This window comes from Pleurodeles waltl, chromosome 6 (genome assembly GCF_031143425.1).
Source record: "Pleurodeles waltl isolate 20211129_DDA chromosome 6, aPleWal1.hap1.20221129, whole genome shotgun sequence".
Taxonomy (NCBI): Eukaryota; Metazoa; Chordata; class Amphibia; order Caudata; family Salamandridae; genus Pleurodeles; species Pleurodeles waltl.
The window spans coordinates 195233404-195252480 of NC_090445.1; the positions used below are offsets into that span (position 1 = coordinate 195233404).

At 46.9% G+C, this 19077-nt stretch overlaps 1 protein-coding gene across 1 annotated transcript in view; it reads left to right on the forward strand.

Moving 5' to 3' along the window:
- Positions 1–348: 348 nt before the first annotated feature.
- NGFR (nerve growth factor receptor) overlaps positions 349–19077 on the forward strand; it is a 104442-nt gene continuing 85713 nt past the window's right edge. The window contains exon 1 of the mRNA XM_069237794.1: positions 349–802. Within this exon, the coding sequence (XP_069093895.1) occupies positions 764–802 (39 nt within the window). The 5' untranslated portion in view covers positions 349–763. The remainder of the gene's footprint in view (positions 803–19077) is intronic.

The following is a 19077-nucleotide window of genomic DNA, read 5'->3' on the forward strand; positions in this document are numbered from 1 at the left end:
ATAGCACCAGATGCATCCTCACACAGTGGACACCACAGAGTCTCCTAGTGCCACGAGAGATCTCCTGGCCGTCGCACAGCTGCCTCAACAGATACCGCCCGCAGCATAGATGGTCCCACTCAGAGCTGGAAGCACAGAGCCCAGGCAGTGAGCTGCGCACCGCCCCAGTGCCCCGCACGGGCAGCCTGGTGATGCTAGCGGCGCGCGATGGTTCGACACTGGCAGCATCCCCTGGGATTCCCCGCTTGCGCCGGGATGCAGCTCTGGCAGTGATTGGGAGGCACGGGGGGAGGAGGCGGAAACACGAGTCGTCATTCTAGTTCATTTCAGTTTTTTTTTTCAAACATTATTAGCAGCTAAGTGTCTTCGGGGCTCGGTTCCAAGGATTATCTCTAAAGAGTCAGAAGGCAGCAGCCTGTGCTTGTTGTCGGTGCTCTAGGCTGGTGGGAGGGAGCCAGGGAGGGGCAGTCCAGCCTTGGCAGTGATGGTGGCGCACGCTGCAGCCAGTGGGAGGAGAACGGGCCGGGCTTTAATAGCAGGGGGCCGAGCCTAAGCACTGGAGGCAGGTGTTGGGATCCCCGCCGCAGCAGTGCCCTGAGCCCTTCTCCCGGGAGCGGAGGGGATGCGCCTGAGCCCGGACAGTCCCACCTCCTCACCGGCACCCCAGCACACAGCCGCGCTCGGGACCTCTGGAGCCCGCCTGCGGGAGCCTGGAGCATAGCCCGCAGGGTTCGAGCTCAGCAGCTGCCTGCCCTACCTGGACATGGAGAGGAACCTGTTTCTCCTGCTGCTGCTCTGGGGGGTGAGTAACAGGAGCAGCTCCTGTCTCTCTGCAGCTCTTCTGTCTCCTCCCTTGGCCGAGTGCACCCACTCCCTTCTGTCTGTACGTCCGTCTCTTTCTGTCCCCCACTCCTCTCTCTTCTCAGTCCCGCGTGTCTCTGTCACTTTACCAGCCGCCGTGCCTTCTCTTTCTACTCTCGTCTCTTCTTCCCCTCTCTTGCTCCTTTCCCTTTCTGCACTCCTCCTCCTCACCCACCCTGAGCCTGGTGCCCTCTCCCTTTCCTTTCTCAATATCACTTTCTATCTGTCACTAATTGACCCTCTCTCTTGTATAGAGTTCCTGTGCTCCTCTCTCCTTCCCATCCTCTCTTTCTAAGACCATCGCCCTACCTTCTGTGCCCCGTCTCTGTTCTTCAACTTTAGACCACCATTCTAGAACCCGTCTCCCTTCTTGCGGTTTACCGCCCTCTCATTTTTTCCTCTTTTCCATTTCTTTCTTCCCTCTCTTCACCGCCCTCCGTTCGGTTTCTCTGTTCTATTTTCTTCTCTTCTGCAATACGTATCCACCTGCTTGCTTAACCCACTTCAACTCTGTACCTCCAGGAGCCCTCTTCACCCCTGGTCTCTCTATCTTCCCTCTTCCTTCCTGTCCTCTCTTTTCACCGGCCACCACCCAGTGCCCTTCTTTCTTCTTCCCTCTCTGCCTTGGCGGACATGTAATCTGGGTGATGAATTGACCAGTCGCTTCCACTCCTTTGGATGAATGGATGGATGAATGGATGGATGGATGAATGAATGGATGGATGAATGGACGGATGAGGATGGTTTCAAGATTCTCAGAAGGCCAGGTAGGTTTGTGGGGTCAGAGAAAGTTCTAGGACTAAACGAGATACCCTGGCTGGCTAACGGGCCACCTGCAGGAACTGTTCTAGATTGCAAGCAGCAAATGGCAGTGCCATGTCGGTGGAGCGTGAAAGGCAGAAATATCACTTCGCCTAGTGGAGCAAACACCTTCCCATCAGCCCGATGCGTGGCCGGCAGCTTTGATGGGCTAATATTTGAAGGGAGTGTTTTTTTTATTCGGGAAGTAGAACTTTATGGGTCTAAAGTTTATTGCATGAATGTTATAATGGTTAGGGTTTGGTAGTTGAAGACTGGATGATAGAAATCTAAAAACACAGATTCATTGAAGATGCTGAAGGGAGTTGCATGTCTGATATTTCCCATGTAAATTCAGTTTAACGACTGATCATATATTTTTAAGTTTAGGGTTGGTTAGCATGTTTTTTTTTAGTTACTTTGACGATTACTGAGGTGTGGTTATTTGGGGAATCATAGTGCTTTTCGGAGTAGTGACGGTGCACGAGCTTCCAATATGCAAGTCCTCATTACTTTTTTTTTTAACTAATTAACTCATTACCCTGATTTATTAGACGCGGGAAGGAGTTGTGGAAGGAGGTTTTGAATATTCCGTTTGAATTTTGAATGCTTGGGTTTCGAGAACAGGACTGAAAGGAGGATATGGGATACAACCCCTGGTACCTTAGAATTCAGGGAGCTGCTTTCAGCACAGTAGGGGCTCAGAGATGCTCAGCCCATCCAGCCCTAAAAAAAGCTCAGAAGAAGCAGCATAGAAAAAGTTCTTACAAGCCCAAGCATTTTTTGCTGCTTTCAGACACTGCAGTACCGAAATATTCAAAAGCTGTTCTCCTGTAGTGTCTGTAAATTGTAAGTCTGTTTAGCCAATGCATTTGCAAATTTGTGATTTAAAATAAAATGTTTGGCTCCAATTTATAAAAAGTTGTGGCCCGGGCCCCTTGCGTGTTATGGGGCTGATATTAAAGCATTTTCTTTGGCTGTATGAGCTCCAAGCCAAGCCCTGTTTGAGGAGATCTTAGAAATGGTTAGATGTTTCTAGGTAGTAGTGGATCCGAATTGAGCAAGTAAGCATAGCATTGATACACTGCCTTCAAGTTGAGGTGTTGAATGTGGGTGTGTGGTTTGGCAAATTAAATATGGCTTGTGGGTGTGTGTGGCTAAGCATAACAATTTGAGCACTTTATAGTTAGGGACTGTAAAAGGTGAGACATTTAGTTGTACGGTGTGATACTTTGAAAGGAGTTTTACTGTTGTGATTTTACTGGATCTAGCAATTGGCTAGGAGCTTTAGGGTGTGTTTCAAAGAAGAACTTGATGGTTGGTGTAAGTTTGTGTGGTTTCTGGGAGGTGGGCAGCATGCCAGGTTATAGGATTTGTTTTACTAAGTAGGATTCCAGGAAAGAGTTAGCAACATTATTTAGCTTTGAATGTCGAAAGGGTGACTTTGGCTGTTTGTGCAGTAGGTTATATGTCAGGTTAGAGATAATGTTGATATGTAGGAGCTTTGATGTTAGGTAATACAATTTTGTGCTACCTGGAAATTGATGTGAAATTAAAGGTTTTAGTGGAAATTTGTGTAAGACTAAATGTTTTGTTCAAATATTTAACGTCTTGTTTCAGTTTGATTAGCTATTTGGTTAGAGGGCTTGTTGTTTGGAGGGCAGATGATTAGTCAGGGATTTTTTGGAGTAGATGCATGCTGAGACACACACACACACATATATATATAATATTTAGTTGGGGTTTTTGGTGTTGCATTATTTCGATTGAAGGCATTAAACATGCAGCTAGATCTTTTAGGGTTGGATTATTTGGGAAATTATCATGAGGGTTTGCTGTAGACCTTTTGTTTAGTAGAAGATTTTAGCACTGGTTCTTTCTTGCACAGTTTGACGGATTAGTTTGAGGTTTTGGATGTGGTTTGTAGTTGCTGAGATATATTTGTATGAATATTTTACACAAGTCAAACATGTGGCCAGAGAATTTGGTATTGAGTTTTTGTAGGGATTTCAAGTTTAGCTAAATATGTTAGTGTTGGATGTTAGCACTGCCCAAATTTTTGAGAAGTGGTTTTGAAGCACATTTTTCTGGGTAAAATGCTTGGTGACCAATCTGGTGTGGAGTGATTAAATGGATTTACATTTTTTGTTAGAGGTTTAGATGTTGGGATTTTGAACAGATTACATTTTTGTTCACAGCTGTTATTTTAGTTGAATATTTGGTTAAGTGTTTTAGTGTTTGTTTTTAGAGGTGTTTAGTGTATTGATTGGGGGTTTGAAGGATAAAGGTTTTATTAGATTTTCTAATGTTGAGTTTTCAGGTAAATGTAAGAGGATTTATAAAAAGTGTTGGCATTTGGTTTTTGCAGAGAGTAGATGACTAGTAAGAGGCTTTAATGTTAGTTTTTTCACAAATATGTATTTTTGTTTCATATTTGAGAGTTAGGTGTATACAAGGCCTCAACGTTTGGTTAGAGGTTTTGGTGTTTCCGTTTTGTAGAAGTTTAATGTTGGGTTAGTGATTTTTATTCCTGGGTTTTTACACAGATATATCTTTTTAGTGGAGGTTTTATATTGAGTTTTTCAACATGGTTTAAGGATGGATGTCCTACATTCCCACTGTGGCATTGATGTTTGGCTGGACAATTTGTAACAGAGTTGGTGGTTGTTTATTGTGGGTTAAATGTTGTTAGTAATTTATGGTTCATTAAATATTTGGGAGGGTACTAGGAGACTTTGCTTGTAGCATTGAAAGGCTGGATATTTAATGATGATGATGATGAGATGATCATGTGGGATTTATAGAGTGCACAGATACTCCAAAGAGTGTCCCGGTGCTGAAATGTATGGTATCCTGCTGTAATGTGTGGTCTCCCGGTGCTGTGATCTATAATGGCCATCGTCTATGGTACATTTGCAGGTTATGCATACTTGGTGTGGATTCAGCTATACAGAGGAAGCTGTTTTGTTTAATGACTCTCAGATTATTATTGGATTTGGGAACATTTGGAGTTTTATGTAACATTATACTAAAGCATTTTTCTTAGGTCCACTGGTATAGTGTGGTAGTTGGAGACCAACATATGCAATATGATTAACTAAAATATGAGGCATAAAAATGTGTGACATTATTGTTTTGCTATTTGGACATTTGAACACACATTAGTACAGGCACTGTAAAAGAATCACCATATTAGTGCCAGTTTAACACATGATCTCAGAAATTAGTAACTGAAAGTTGACCAGTTCATTTGTTAAAAGGGTCTGCCACTGTGCTGCATCATGTTTCACAATTTTTTTAAAGCTTTGGACCTGTTTGATTTAGAAACAATTATTTTTGCAAAGCATGCAGCAGAGTGTGGGTTATGTGTCAAGTGGTACAAATCAATAATTATGCAAAGAAAACACTATGCCCACAGAGTCACACAATTCAAGTGGCCCTTATTTTCTATAGCGAATTTGCACTGTTACAAACTTCACTTGGTGTCGTTTGCTGAATACTGACTTATGTGATGTGGATATTTATATAGTACAATATATTCTAGGCTCGGGTTGACTGTTGCATGCTTAGCTTGAGTTTTGGGGTGACATTCTGCTTAGCTATGCAACACCTGATCACATGTAAGGATATACCAGGCTTATCTGATCTTATAATGTGACATGAAAGGAGACTGGGTGGCATCCAGAATTCAACCTGACCATTGGGGGGACTTAACACATCTAGTAAGCATCCTTGTTCCAGATTAAGTCACTTGTTATTACATTCAAAATTCCACTCCAGATATGTGGGACTCTATTCTAGTTATTCGGACACTATATCATGGTATGTGGAGTTAAATTCCACATACCATGGAGTAGTTCCTCATCTATCCACAGTGGTTGAGTAGGATGGAAACAGCAGATGGAAACAACATAATGTACCAATATGATTTATGCAGTTTCATACGTTATAACATAACTAGGGAGAATCCTCCCGTGGAGCTGCCTGGTTTAAGGAAAGTGGGCGTGGAGGTGGAAAGCGGGTTGGTAAAGAGTATCTGCTCCATGCACCTCCCAGAACACAGAAAGCTACCCAAACCCAGGAGGGGTCTGTAGCAGGTTACAGTGACGTAGGGGAGGGAGCATCTCTTGCACATCCTCTCAGCTCATGAAAGAATCTACTTGGACAATGCAATACTCTGTATCATTCAATATAGAAAAAGTCAATATATTCAAGTATCCCTTTGTTTAAATTCAACGAAGACAGTGGCATCTCCCACCAACCCATGCAACTTGCCCCCACCCCATGGATATTGTGGTCTCCCAGTTAAGCAATGTTGGGCCATTCTCCTATAATCCTGGGATTCGGTGCTCTGAACAGCTGCATAACCACCCAGAGCCGAAAGCTAATAATCCCGTCCGGGGCCTGCCTTTTCTTGTCTCTCGGCTGCTGTTACTCCAGCGTGAGGCGTGAATCCCACAGGATGCACCTCTTGAGACAAATCTTTAGTGCTTCTCCGCCTCGCATCCCTGGGACATTACAGATCTGGCTGTCATTACTCTTCCACAGGAATACATCGGGGGCAAAGCCTAGATACACGGATGCCCTTGGGCAGCAAGAACGCGGAGCTCTGAATCGAATTACTTCCCTTAACACGTCACTGGGGAGGGGTCATTGCCACGGTGCGCTCTGATTTTTACTTGAGAGTCAGGCCTCAGCTGCCCAGACATCGCCGGACATGTGCATTCCTGCTTCTCATCAGTAGCCCATTTGCCCCCTTGGGCTACTCACCCCCCGCCCTCATTTCCCAATCATCTCCGCGCGTCCACCTGAAAATATGCGAGGTTTAGATGCTCTGTCCCTGGCGGGTGTCTGCCACCACACCCCAGCCTCTGATGTGCAGCACATATGGCCCCCATGGAGGTGCCATTCAGCAGCAGGCGGCAGTCACTGCTGGGAGCATGCCTAGCCCAGCAGCAGGAGCTGCAGCCATGAACACCACAGACCCCCAGGGGTGGCAATCGAAATGTCTGGGCAGAAGTAGTGAGGCCTGCGGCTGTCTGTGTAAGTGTTCACAGGCGCTGAAGTACACGTGGATACACTACTAATGAGACGGGCAGACGATCTCGAAGTACCAACAACAAGCACTACACAACTACAAACATTATGGTAATTAGTCAGGTACTTACACACAAAAAATGCAGGTTGACAGCACCATGATCTTGTGCAAATAATCCGGTACACAGGCCCAGGCAGATGTACAAACAACCAAGTACATACCTACATACACAGGGACAAACATCTAGGTAAACAGTGCCATAGAAAAAGTGGGTACGCGCCCTCTTGCAGATGTACAAACAACCAAATACACAGTTATCCAAACATAACTAGACAACCAATTACAGGCCCACATTTATACAGACAAAGCCAGGAAAACTGCACCTAACATAAACACAAGCAAGCAGGTATTCAACCTCATAAATGAACGTACAAACAGAACCAAATACACAAACTAAAAAGTAGGTGTGTAACCCCATACATTTGTACAAGCAACCAGGTATACAGCCCCACATATTCGTACAGACTAAGTACGCACCCTATATAAAAATGCAAGCATCTCCATTTACATGACTACACGTAGTCCTCAAAGATGACACACCACACACACGCACATACATACACACACACACACACACACACAGACACACTCGCACACACCGCGAGGCAGGCAGACAGGCACCAAACAAACACACACAGGTCGTGAGCAGGGCTTGTCTTATGTAACTGCACTCAGTTCTGAAAACAAAGTTATTCAGGGAGGGGAGGTTTTGAAGGAACGTATTTTTCTGTCAGCTGTTATAGCGCCTAGGGGCAATTTGTTTTCTTGCGTGCGTCGCAGAGAGGAAAGACAGGAAACGTGCATTGCTGCGGAGAGCTTCAACCTCTAGTGCACTGAACCCGGGCACTTTCAGGAGCACAGCATTTACATAAGCGTTTAAAAAGGGTTCAATCCACTCGCTTTCTCTCGCCTATCTTCCCTCCCTATACAGCTTGCTCTCCGTACATCATCCCTCCCCATGTTCTCTCTCTCTCCAGCCTCATCTATCTCCTTCTCTTTCACTCTAAATGTACACAAGCATATGAAAAGATGATTCCATGCGCACATGCGCGCACTGGCCAGCGCCATGCTTTAGTCAATTACTTTCTTGTTCTTCTTTCTTCCTTTAACTCCCCCCCCCCCCCAACCTCCCCGCACGTCTCTCTCTCGTGCGCGCTCTTTCTCGTGTTCTTTCTCTCTCGTCCCTGTTTCTTTCAGTCTCACTCTATCCTTCTCTCTCGTCTCTCTCCCATATTCGGGGTGTAGAGAGCTTTGGGTCCGGGTGCCCTGCACCTGCTGCTCTTTTGTCTCCATCTTCTGCGCCCCTTGTCTTTCCTTTCCCCATCAGAGACTCAAACACAAGCGCTGCACCGAGAGACGTGCAAGCATGCACCTGTAAGGGCACATGAACACATAGGAGAGCATGCGTATCAGTCGTTGCAGGTGACAGTCTGGCATAGAGGAGACGCAAAAGCACCCGAGGCACGCGCTATATCAGCATATAACTATTCCTGTGCACAGAACTTATATAAATACCCATGATGCCAGGCACCGGCACATATTCCTGTGACTGTGATTCATGGGGTCGCAAGCAAAGACACAGACCAATGGTTGTGCATTGAATGTTGATACACAGGATCCTTCATTCAAGGCAGGCGCTGCAGACTGTTCCTGTGTGGGGGTGCATCCTGCAATGGAGCTATCCAGCGTGATGCGTGCGTTCGACACACAGAACACACACACGACACACCGTTTTTAGAGACAAGTGTCACGTGCACACAAACGCAAAGGCACCCACCATTCGGGGACCAAGTTCCATGGATGTTTGCCCTGAGTCATGTCACGCCTGAAGTGCCACTGCCTACACATGGCTTCGTTAATCTTAGTGCGTATCACGCAACGGGCGTGTTCTCTCCCTGGGAAGAGGCTGTCTGTCTGTTGTGGAACATTTTTTGGGTAGGGCTGGCATTTCGTATACCTTTTTTTTTGCATGGAGCTTGTCGGTGTGATAGGCAGATATCCCATCTCACCTCTGGTGAGATGCAGCCTCGTAGCTAGTTTGTTGACTTTAAGACTACTAACTGTTGTAATACCTGCTTCCCCAAGCGACCATCGTGCGTAATCCTGGAAGAATCAATTCATATCCCAATTGTTCCCATGTTTACTAAAATCGGGGTGCTAAGGAACAGACAAAGGCGCTATAAAAAAAGGACCACCCCATTGCATTGGTTTCGTTTCTGCTATTTTCGGTCCTCTCTGCTCCTTCTCCCCCCCACACACCTTTCTCCAAACAATATTTCTTTCTCCCTCCCTACGCCCATGCTCTCGCACCTCTTTGGCTCTCACCACACACATGGGCCGCGCGCATGCGAGGTGTAACACGTGCTGGTTAAAGGCGGGGGACCCTGGCGTTTCCCTTTCATTCCACTGGGGTTCGGGCTGCGAATACCGATGCAAGCACCACGGTTTCTGTCAGTGAAGAGCAAAGAGTCACTAGAGAGAAAAGGTAGTGGTGGTGACGATCCAGCCCTACATGGGGCATTTAAGGATGCCCTGGGTGCGAGAAGACGGGAAAGGGGGCTAGAAGTGTCACTCCAGAGCCGAGAGGCAGTTCAAAAGAGGCGTAATGTCACAGGGGCTCCCGTAAAAGCACCTGCAGCATCTCTACTACACAGTGGGGGACGGGTTGTTTCACTAACAGACCAACCTCAGGACCTAAACTTCATGTCTTAGGCCTGCACTGTTCAGAGCCCGACTCATACGTCTAGTCCACGACGAGCCAATCACTCAATAACATTGTACATCATCAGATCCAGGATACACCTCTCACTCAAAAACAGTGCACTTCAGATCCAGGACGAGCCACTCGCTCAAAAACAGTGCACCTCAGATCCAGGTTGGCTCTCACACTCCAAAACAATGCACCTCATATCCAGAGTGCACCTCTCATCCAAGAAAATACCCAGTAGCAGGGTCCAATGCACTGTTTGAACCTCAGATCCAGGACAAGCCATTCACTCAAAAACAGTGTAGTTCAGATCCAAGACGATACACCTACTTAAAAACAGTGCACCTCAGATCCAGGATGAGCCACTCACTCAAAAATAATGCACCTCAGATCCAGGACGAGACACTCACTCAAACACATTGCACCTCAGATCCAGGTTGAGCCTCACACTCAAAAACATTACACCTCATATCCATAGTAAACATCTCAACCAAGAGAATATCCAGTAGCAGGGTCTAATGCACTGTGTCTACACACCTCAGATCCAGGATGGGCATCTCACTCAAAAATAGTGCACCTCAGATCCAGGATACACCTCTCTTTAAAAAAACAGTGCACCTCAGATCCAAGATGAGCCACTCAGTCAAAAACAGTGCACCTCATATCCGGGATACTCAACTCACTCAAACACAGTACACCTCAGATCCAGGATACCCTCTCACTCACTTCTAAGATTATCCTCTCACTCAAAAACAGTGCACCTCCGATCCAGGACACTCCTCTCACTCAAAAACATCTTCAGAAGAAGGGTCTAATACACTGTGTCTGCCCACCTCACAGCTAGGATGCCCGTCTCAGTCAAAAACAGTGCACCTCAGATTCATGATGCCCCTCTTGGTCAAAAACAGTGCACCCAAGATCCAGGATGCCCTTCTAACTCAAAAACAGTGCACCCGAGATCCAGAATACACCCCTCACTAAAAAACAGTTCACCTCAGACACAGGATGCCCCTCTCACTCAAAAATAGTGCACCCCAGCTGCAGGATGCACCTCTCATTCGAAAACAGTGCACCTCAGACCCAGGATGCCCCTCTCACTCAAAAACAGTGCACCCCAGATCTAGGATGTCCCTCTCACGCAAAAAGAGTGCACTTCAGATCCAGGATGCCCCTCTCATTCAGAAACATACCCAGTAGCAGGGTCTAATGCACTGTCTATGCACAACTCATATCCAGGATGAGCCATATGCTCAAAAACAGTACATCTTAGATCCAGGATAAGCCATTCACTGAAAAACAGTGCACCTCAGACCCCGGATGCCTCTCTTACTCAAAAGCATACCCAGCAGCAGGGTCTAATGCACTGTGTCTGCACACTTAAGATACAGGGTGGGCCTCTCATTCAAAAGCAGTGCACCTCATATCCAGGATGCTCCACTCATTGAAAAACATAACCAGCAGCAAGGCCAAGTGAACCATGTCTACAAACTTCAGATCCAAGATTACCCTCTCACTGAAAACCATATCCAGCAGCAGGGTCTAATGCACTGTGTTTGCAGACCTCAGATCCAAGATGCACCCTTCTCTCAAAAACAGTGCACCTTAGATCCAGGATACTCCTTTCACTCAAAAACAGCGTACCTCACATCCAGGACGCATCCTTCACTCAAAAACAGTGCACCTCAGATCCAGGATAATCCTTTCACTCAAAAAAAGTGCATCTCAGATCCAGGATGCACCCTTCACTCGAAAACAGTGCACCTCAGATCCAGGATACTCCTTTCACTCAAAAACAGCGCACCTTAGATCCAGGATAATTCTTTCACTCAAAAACAGCGCATCTAAAATCAAGGATTCACCCCTCTCTCAAAAACAGTGCACATCAAATCCAGGATACTCCTTTCACTAAAAAACAGTGCACCCAGGTCCTGGATGCACCTTTCATTCAACAACAGTGCATCTCAGACCCAGGATAACCCCTCCCCACTCAAAAACTGTGCACGTCAGACCCAGGAAGATGTGCCTCTCACTTAAAAACAGTGCACCTCAAAATCAGGATGATACTCCCACTCAAAAACAATGCACCTCGCACTCAAAAACAGTGAACCTCAGACCCGGGACGATACTCTTACTCAAAAACAGTGAACCTCAGAACCAGGACGATACTTCCACTCACAAACAATGCACCTCCCACTCAAAAACAGTGAACCGAAGACCCAGGACGATACTTCCGCTCAAAAACAGTGTACGTCAGATGCAGGATGCCACTGTGACTGAAAACGTGTGCATTAGCAGTATCTAATGTATGTGCCTGCATAATTCAGAAACACGCATTGCGCACTAGCAATCGACCCCCCGCCCCCAATCAAAGAATAAGGCAGTTTATCTGCTCATCTCGGGGGACAGTGGGGATCTCTCACTAGTTAACCCTTCCACCCTAATGCAGAGAGACAGGGAGCAGCTGTCGCTAATGAGCCGGTGTGTCTGCACACCCCCAAAGGAGTTGGAATGGGGCGAGTATCAAACACAGTCCCTAGCAGCCTGTGCTCGGCTAGTTTGTCCACCTCAGTGGCAGGAGAGCCTGACACTAATAACCCACCCACAGCACAAGAGCTCACTGCGGTGTGTCTGCGCACCTCAGTCTTCCTCTCACCGACAAAGCATTCCGAGCACCGAGCCCAGTGCAGGGCGTCTGCACAGGTAATGAGCTGGTGCATTCGGACACTAACACATCACCTTCAGCACCAAAGACGCAGTGCGTTGCCTCTGCCACCCCAGGGGGAGGGGGTACCGTCTCACTAAAAGTCATCCCCAGCAGGAGAGCCCAATGGAGTGTATCTGCCCACCTCAGAGTCCGGGACTCAGTAATAAACCATTCCCGGCACCAACGTGTAAAGCATTGTGTCTGCAGAACATAGGGGGAGGGAGTATTCTCTCACTAAAAGTCATCCCCAGCACGAGAGCCGAATGGGGTGTGTTTGTCCACCGCAGAGTCTGAGACTCACTAATAAACCTCCCCCAGCACCAACGTGCATGCAGAACTCCGGGACTCTCATTCACTTTCTGACACTAACACGCCGTCCCCGACACGGGAGCCGAATGTGGCGTGTCTGCAGTGCTTAATTTGTAAATAAAAACGTGCTGGTGCCCAAAGCCCTCCTGTAAAACACGCGGCTGCTGCAATTAAATGTGCGAACACGGAATACTGAGCCGGCGTAATCCTGAAGACATCTCGGGCCTCTTCAATACATAGAAAGCACTCCCTGCCCCTTCAGCTCACTCTAGCAGCTTTCTACTTTCTCCTTTTGTGACGCTTCTTCGTTTTTCTCTTCCTCCGTCTTTCCCAAATGTGTCTTTTGCTCGCACCAAATGCTTGAGGCAGAAGAGTAAGCCCCGGCCCTCAAAAATAAGTGCCGGTGCTCAGCACCGGAAACAACAAGCACAAATTAAGCACTGCATGTCTGTCCACCTCAGAGTCCGAGACAGCACCAGAGCTTGATGCACTGCGTAGGCTCGCTCCACAGAGCCTCTCTTCCCAACAAAGCTCTCCCCGAATCAAAGCAAAAAGCAGTGCTCTGCCCCCTAATAACCACCTCCATTCCATCCAAAGCCTCGTGAAATGGCGCTGCTTTAGGAGGGAGCCCCCGAACTCCAATTAATATCACCTGCTAGAAAAATGAATGGCCTACGCCTGCACACCCAAGAAACACAGACTATCTCTTACTGGAATACACTGCCTCAGCACCAGAGCTCACAGACGTTTGTCTGCAAAGTGCAAACCACCAGATTCAGAACAATACAGCTCCTCTGCGACCAGTGAATCTCTCAGGTTCATTGGTAGCAAAGAATACCAAAATCAGACTCTCATGCATTGTGGCTTTATTCATCCTGGGCTGTGGTTGAAGTGCAAGAAAAACAGTATGGGGATTGTGATCTAGGATACAAAAGGTCAATCGGGAGCCGTGACACTAGGGGTTGGATCACTAGGCCCTAGTCAAGTCTAGAGGGCGCAATATCCGGCTTTAAGCATTTGGTTGGCCTTTTACAGAGCAGAAACTGCTTATAAAATATTCAGTGCAAATGCAAGTTCAATGGAAGGTTTATTCTTGGTAATTACATTTGCATTCAGATAATTCAGTTCAGAGATGCAGTTCAGGATGTGTGCTGTTTAAAAACCTCTCCCGTACATGCTTTAAGAGAATATACTGAAGTCCATTCTACAATAATAAATAGGCCATATATAGCGGCATATAATTGTCTGTTGGCTCACTCGTGGAATGTGGATGAAACAGTGGCGAAGAACCACTAGGCCAAACTATTGTGCATTGTTACAGTTTTCGTCTCCCCCAAGCTACAGTGATCACCAGAGTTTTGCTGCTGAAGCTGTGGTTTTGTAGGTGCGGCGGCGACAGTGAGACTGGCACACGTTTGGTGCATCTTCACATTACGTGAAATGGTGCCCTCGCCTGATTGTACAGCCGAATGCAGGACCTGCAGGCCCCTTTCCGATGTGTTTGCTTTGTGCAGGCAGGGCACCCTATGTCTGCCTACATCTGCTTGTACCCTCAGCCACCTGTTACCTCTCTCCATGTATGTTACACAGGCGTGACTGGAGGCAAGAAGTACACTAGTCAGGCTATGACACAGAACCCTCTTGTAGAGATCCGGAAAAATGCAGGAATGCCAGGGCCAAGTCGAGAGCCACCCATGCACCAAATTCTGCTGATTTAGAATATGGCACTTACTGCAACAAAAAAACAAAACAAAAAAAAACATAGTGTTCTTTATAGGCCAGTGGGAAATTAGTAGTTAAAATAATATGAGCAAGTTCTTCCCAATTCACGTGTAGAATACCCTAAATTATTCGTAATACTGCACATCCCACTGTGGCCCTGTAAGCATCATACGGGGTATCAGCACTTATTGAGAGGAGAAGTCTAAATGATGCTTAGAGAGACAAAGCCTGACAGCAGACTGGTGTGCTTTTGTAAATACCATTGCACTCGTGATGCCACCCTGCCGCTCAATGTCACTGAGATCCGTGGTACCCTGTACAGAGGAGGCCAATCAAAGCCCCACCCCTCTGGATCAACCAGCTGGGATGGGTGTATGGAATGTGCGCTGCACGTGCTGCATAAATTTAATTGAGTGAGGAAATGAAACTATTTGTTCTAAAGACTGAAATTACTTTTGGTGTGGTAAAGGATGGGGAGAGGGGACGAGAGCTCAGACCAATCCGCATACTTTCTTTCCTGGTATCATGAAGCCAAATGTGCTTGCGCTATAAATAAATATGGTTTGCACAAGACTGTGTACATCATGCACACTGGAAAAGCGCCCCCCCAAACATGGGTGGAGACCCTTAGGGGTCGGGGACGCCGGGGCCGAACCCTCACACTAGTTGTGCGCGGGCTGGCCGAGGCTTCCGCTTGCACGCTTCGATAGGCGTGGGAGCGGAAGTACCTCCATTGAGGGAACGTCGGGCCGAAGTGCGGGCCGGACCGGTCTGGGCCGCCGCAAGCCAGTGGGGGGCTTAAAAGCGCCCCCCACAGAAGGCTCGGCCTTCTTTTCATTGGCGCGGCGGCCCGGACGGTCGGGATTCCTCTTGACCCACCCACCCTCTCCTTATATTAGGCGGAAGAAGAGAGACTTAAGTAACCTGAAGCAACAGAGGGGATCCCAAGGGTGGGGCTCCGGTATAACAACAGAGATAGGATCCTGAAGTCCTGGACCAACCTGCGGATGGACACACCAGATTGGGGGTAGGGAGCCCAGATCACTGGGGTGGTCACGGGGCTCATGCCCTGGGCCGCCCCAGTACACCCCTTGGCTGATTGGTGTTTGGAGAGGGGGTGGAACCCTGAGTATGGGTGCAAGGAACAGAGGAAGCAGGGGTACCGCCCCCCCCCTAGGGATACAGGTGACGACCAGTCCCTGTGTGGTCCAAAGGAAGTTCAGGACAGGAAGGGATCCTGTCAAAATATATGGTTACAAATTTAAAAATTTACATATATCAGTGTATATTGAGGATTTGCAGTGAAATGTTTAATAGAGTAATTTGCATAAGATGATTTGCATAATTTTGATTAATGGTATTTTTGATCTTAAACAAAAGTATATAAATAAATACTTCTTCCAACAAATTAATTGTCTTGTCGGTTGGTGTATGACCTGTGTTGGGGTAAAGGCCTGCTGGCATCTTCCGAGTCCTATGTAGATCAATGAATTCTGGTGGAGTATGTGCGTGGAATAAATATATAAATAAATACACGATTAAATGTTGAGTGTACAAGAGTGTGCAATCATGGATATTGCTGGCAGCAGACAGGCATGATAATGTTGTTGATCTCGCACTCACAACAGTGGCGCATTGGCTATACATGGCCTTGTACAGGGTTGCAACTTCAAGGGGTTGGGGGTAAATGGGGGTGACACCTCCAAAATAAATGCATTCTTGGCTTAGTAGTTGGGTCTGGGATGCCTGAGTTGGGTCTGTTATCTTTATGTTGGTTTTTCTCATCCTGAGCCACGGCTAAAATTAATACTGGCTTATTTGCTTGCCTAAATCGCATGAACCTAGGCAAATATTTTTCTTTATTATCACATATGACCCCCCCCCCCCCCCGAATACTTGAATTCAGGATGTGTGCTGTACAAGTATTAGATTTAATACACTGTAATGCTGCTCCATTTATAATAAAAATCTAGACCACATTTAGAGTGTACATGACTACTGTCTTACCTATTAGTTCACTCATGGCAGTGTCTGTGGGGGAAGAGCAATGAATGTTTCTAAAAACTATCACTTTTAATAGATGTCTGTCTATCCAGTGATATATATCTAATCAACTAAAGTGAAATGCTTCAGCATGCTAAAGAAATACATTTCTCTTATTTTGAAGCTGTTGTATCACATTTTTAATTTATGTTTGTTGCAGAATATACATGCCAAACATTTTCATGGCTCAGATCATGCGGGGACTCTTGGAGGCGAGCCAGACCCATGGCTTGGCTCTGGCTTGACCCGGCCTATTGATTTGCCTGCATGCCGTCCTCTATTTGTGACTCAGGCTTAGTAGATGGGGTTGTCAGTAACTTCATAAAATGCTTTGTTAAAGGCAGGGACTAGAAATGAGGAGCCCTGCCCACATGCACTGATTGCACTGATCTGACGGTCCAACCATCAAGGCTTCTTGTAGCAGGGACAAAGAAGAATGCGTGCAGTGAAAATACATTTCAAATAAGTGGTCCAAGTGATCCAAGTGCAGGCACTCCAGGCCATTGTGCTGTATGTTTCTGTGCTCATCAGATACCAGTGAGAACTACTAGGCTCAGGCCAGGTAGGGTCATAGATTTAGCAATTGTTTTTGGGGTGTAACACCCTTCACATGCATTCTTTGTAATTGGGTCTGGGGCCCGGAGTTGTATCTGCTATTTTTGTGTCAGTTTTTCTCTTGTTCTCATTCCACTAAGAGGTTTTAACTTGTTAATTTTTAGGATCAGGATTTTAAGTATAATGACTAGTTTACAAAAAAAGTAGTAAACTGCATCTATAGGAGTACTCCTTGAATTGGTGTAAATTTACTATGTTTTGGAATTCACATACATTGGCAGAAGCAGTCTTGGAACGCTGCACCAGTTTCAACTTTCCAGGCATACTACTGGCAATTAAACACCCTAAAGTTGACGGAGTGAATGCTTGCAAATAGTCTAACCTGTAGCAATCATTTGGGGTAGCCTTCAAATCCACAATTTCTTGCTCACTGTGACGCTGTAAACAGTGGGCCGCTTAATGAAAGCAGTACTGACCCTGTTCCTCATGGAAACATCCCACCCCGAACCTTGGTCATCTCACTCCTCCACCCCGCAGCCACTGCTTTGTAAGTTGGGAAACTTGAGATTCACAGCCCCCAAATCTCACTGACTAAGCTGTGCCCCTGCCATTGGCACGCATGGTACTGATAGTCATTGTATGATTTTGAATAACAGACTTAAAATCACAGATTGAAAAGCATCAATGTTTTAGGTAATACCAGGGTGTCTTCCTCTAAAAAGGAGGAAGGTGGCATGTGTGTGCACTGTGACTCCCAGGGAACCGCAAAAGTGAAAATTCCCATTTCTCTTGGAGTACAACTTGCACCCCCTTCCCGAGTTCACTCACAGTCGAGTCTGGGATCCATGCAGGTGGAGATGGTCCCTTCCGAGCCAAGGCCGCGGTAGGACTCAAGCCATGCAGTGGGCTGTACTGAGCTATAAAGAAAAGTACACCACTCACCTCCTCCTGTCACCTTGCTGCTGACGAGGCCTGCTTTGTGATGAGTGGGATGCCAGTACCGCGATGGACATGCTGTTTATGTAACATGCCACGCTTCCCACCAACCACACTTGCCTGGGTACCCAGTGATGTCAACGACGTCACCAGCCAACTTTCAGCTGGACGTTCTGAAGACAACCTGGTCCCAGGGCAGGCTGGGGGGATTCTATATGGGAAAATGGATGCTTTGCTTACTAAGAACACTGATCATGAAAATGCCGAAGTGGGGCACGTTTTTTTTTTTATTTTTAAATAATAGTTATGTATTATCTTAAATTTAAAAAAGTAAGTGAACGTTGTTTCCATCAGATCCCACCCACTTCAGCCTCTGATCTTGGGCAAAGCCAGGGATGAGGATGTGAATCTCGTCACCCCATCGAGTGTCCAGTTAGTGCAGCATGGCTTCAAAAACTTTGGCATAGGGGTCTCACATCCTGTCAAGCCTAGCTCCAGCTAGCGGACTTGCATTCGAACACACTTGGCATGGGGGTCCAGCCATCCTGCTACGTGTAGAACCAGTTAGTGCAGCATGCGTTCAAACACACTGGACAGGGGGTCTCACCATCCTGTTACATCTAGCTCCAGTTAGTGCAGTATGCATTCAAACACCCTGAACATGAGGGTTTCACCAACCTGTCAAGTCTCGCTCCAGTGAGTGTGCATTCAAACACACTGGAGAGGGGGCTTCACCATCCTGTCAAGTCTCGCTCCAGTGAGTGTGCATTCAAACACACTGGAGAGGGGGCTTCACCATCCTGTCAAGTCTCGCTCCAGTTAGCGTACATGCATTAAAACATCCTGGACATGACCATCCTGTCAAGTCTAGCTCTGGTTAATGCAGCATGCATTCAAACACATTGGACATGGGGGTCTCACCATCATGTTAAGTCTAGCTCCAGTTAGCGTGCGTGCATTCAAACACCATGGACATGGGGGAGGGGGGGGGGGGGTGTCTCACCGTCCTGTCAAGTCCAGCTCCAATAGTGCTACATGCATTCAAACACCCTGGACATGGGGGTCCCACCATCTCCTCCAGTCCAGCTCCAGTGGGTGCATCTTAACTGCCTATGAACTTCATCCCAGTCTCTGATCGTGCCCTCCAGCCTCACCTTCGTCTTCGGGTTTCTCTGCCCCATGCTGTATCCAGGGATATAGCACAAAGCATGGTGTAAACTACACCGAACTAATTAATTCCAAGCATGTAGTAATGTCCGAGGCACGTTGAATCTCTGGAAGGAAAGACAGGCTCGGATCCCTCGCCAGCTAAACACAGCTGATACAACAACTGAACGCGGAGCA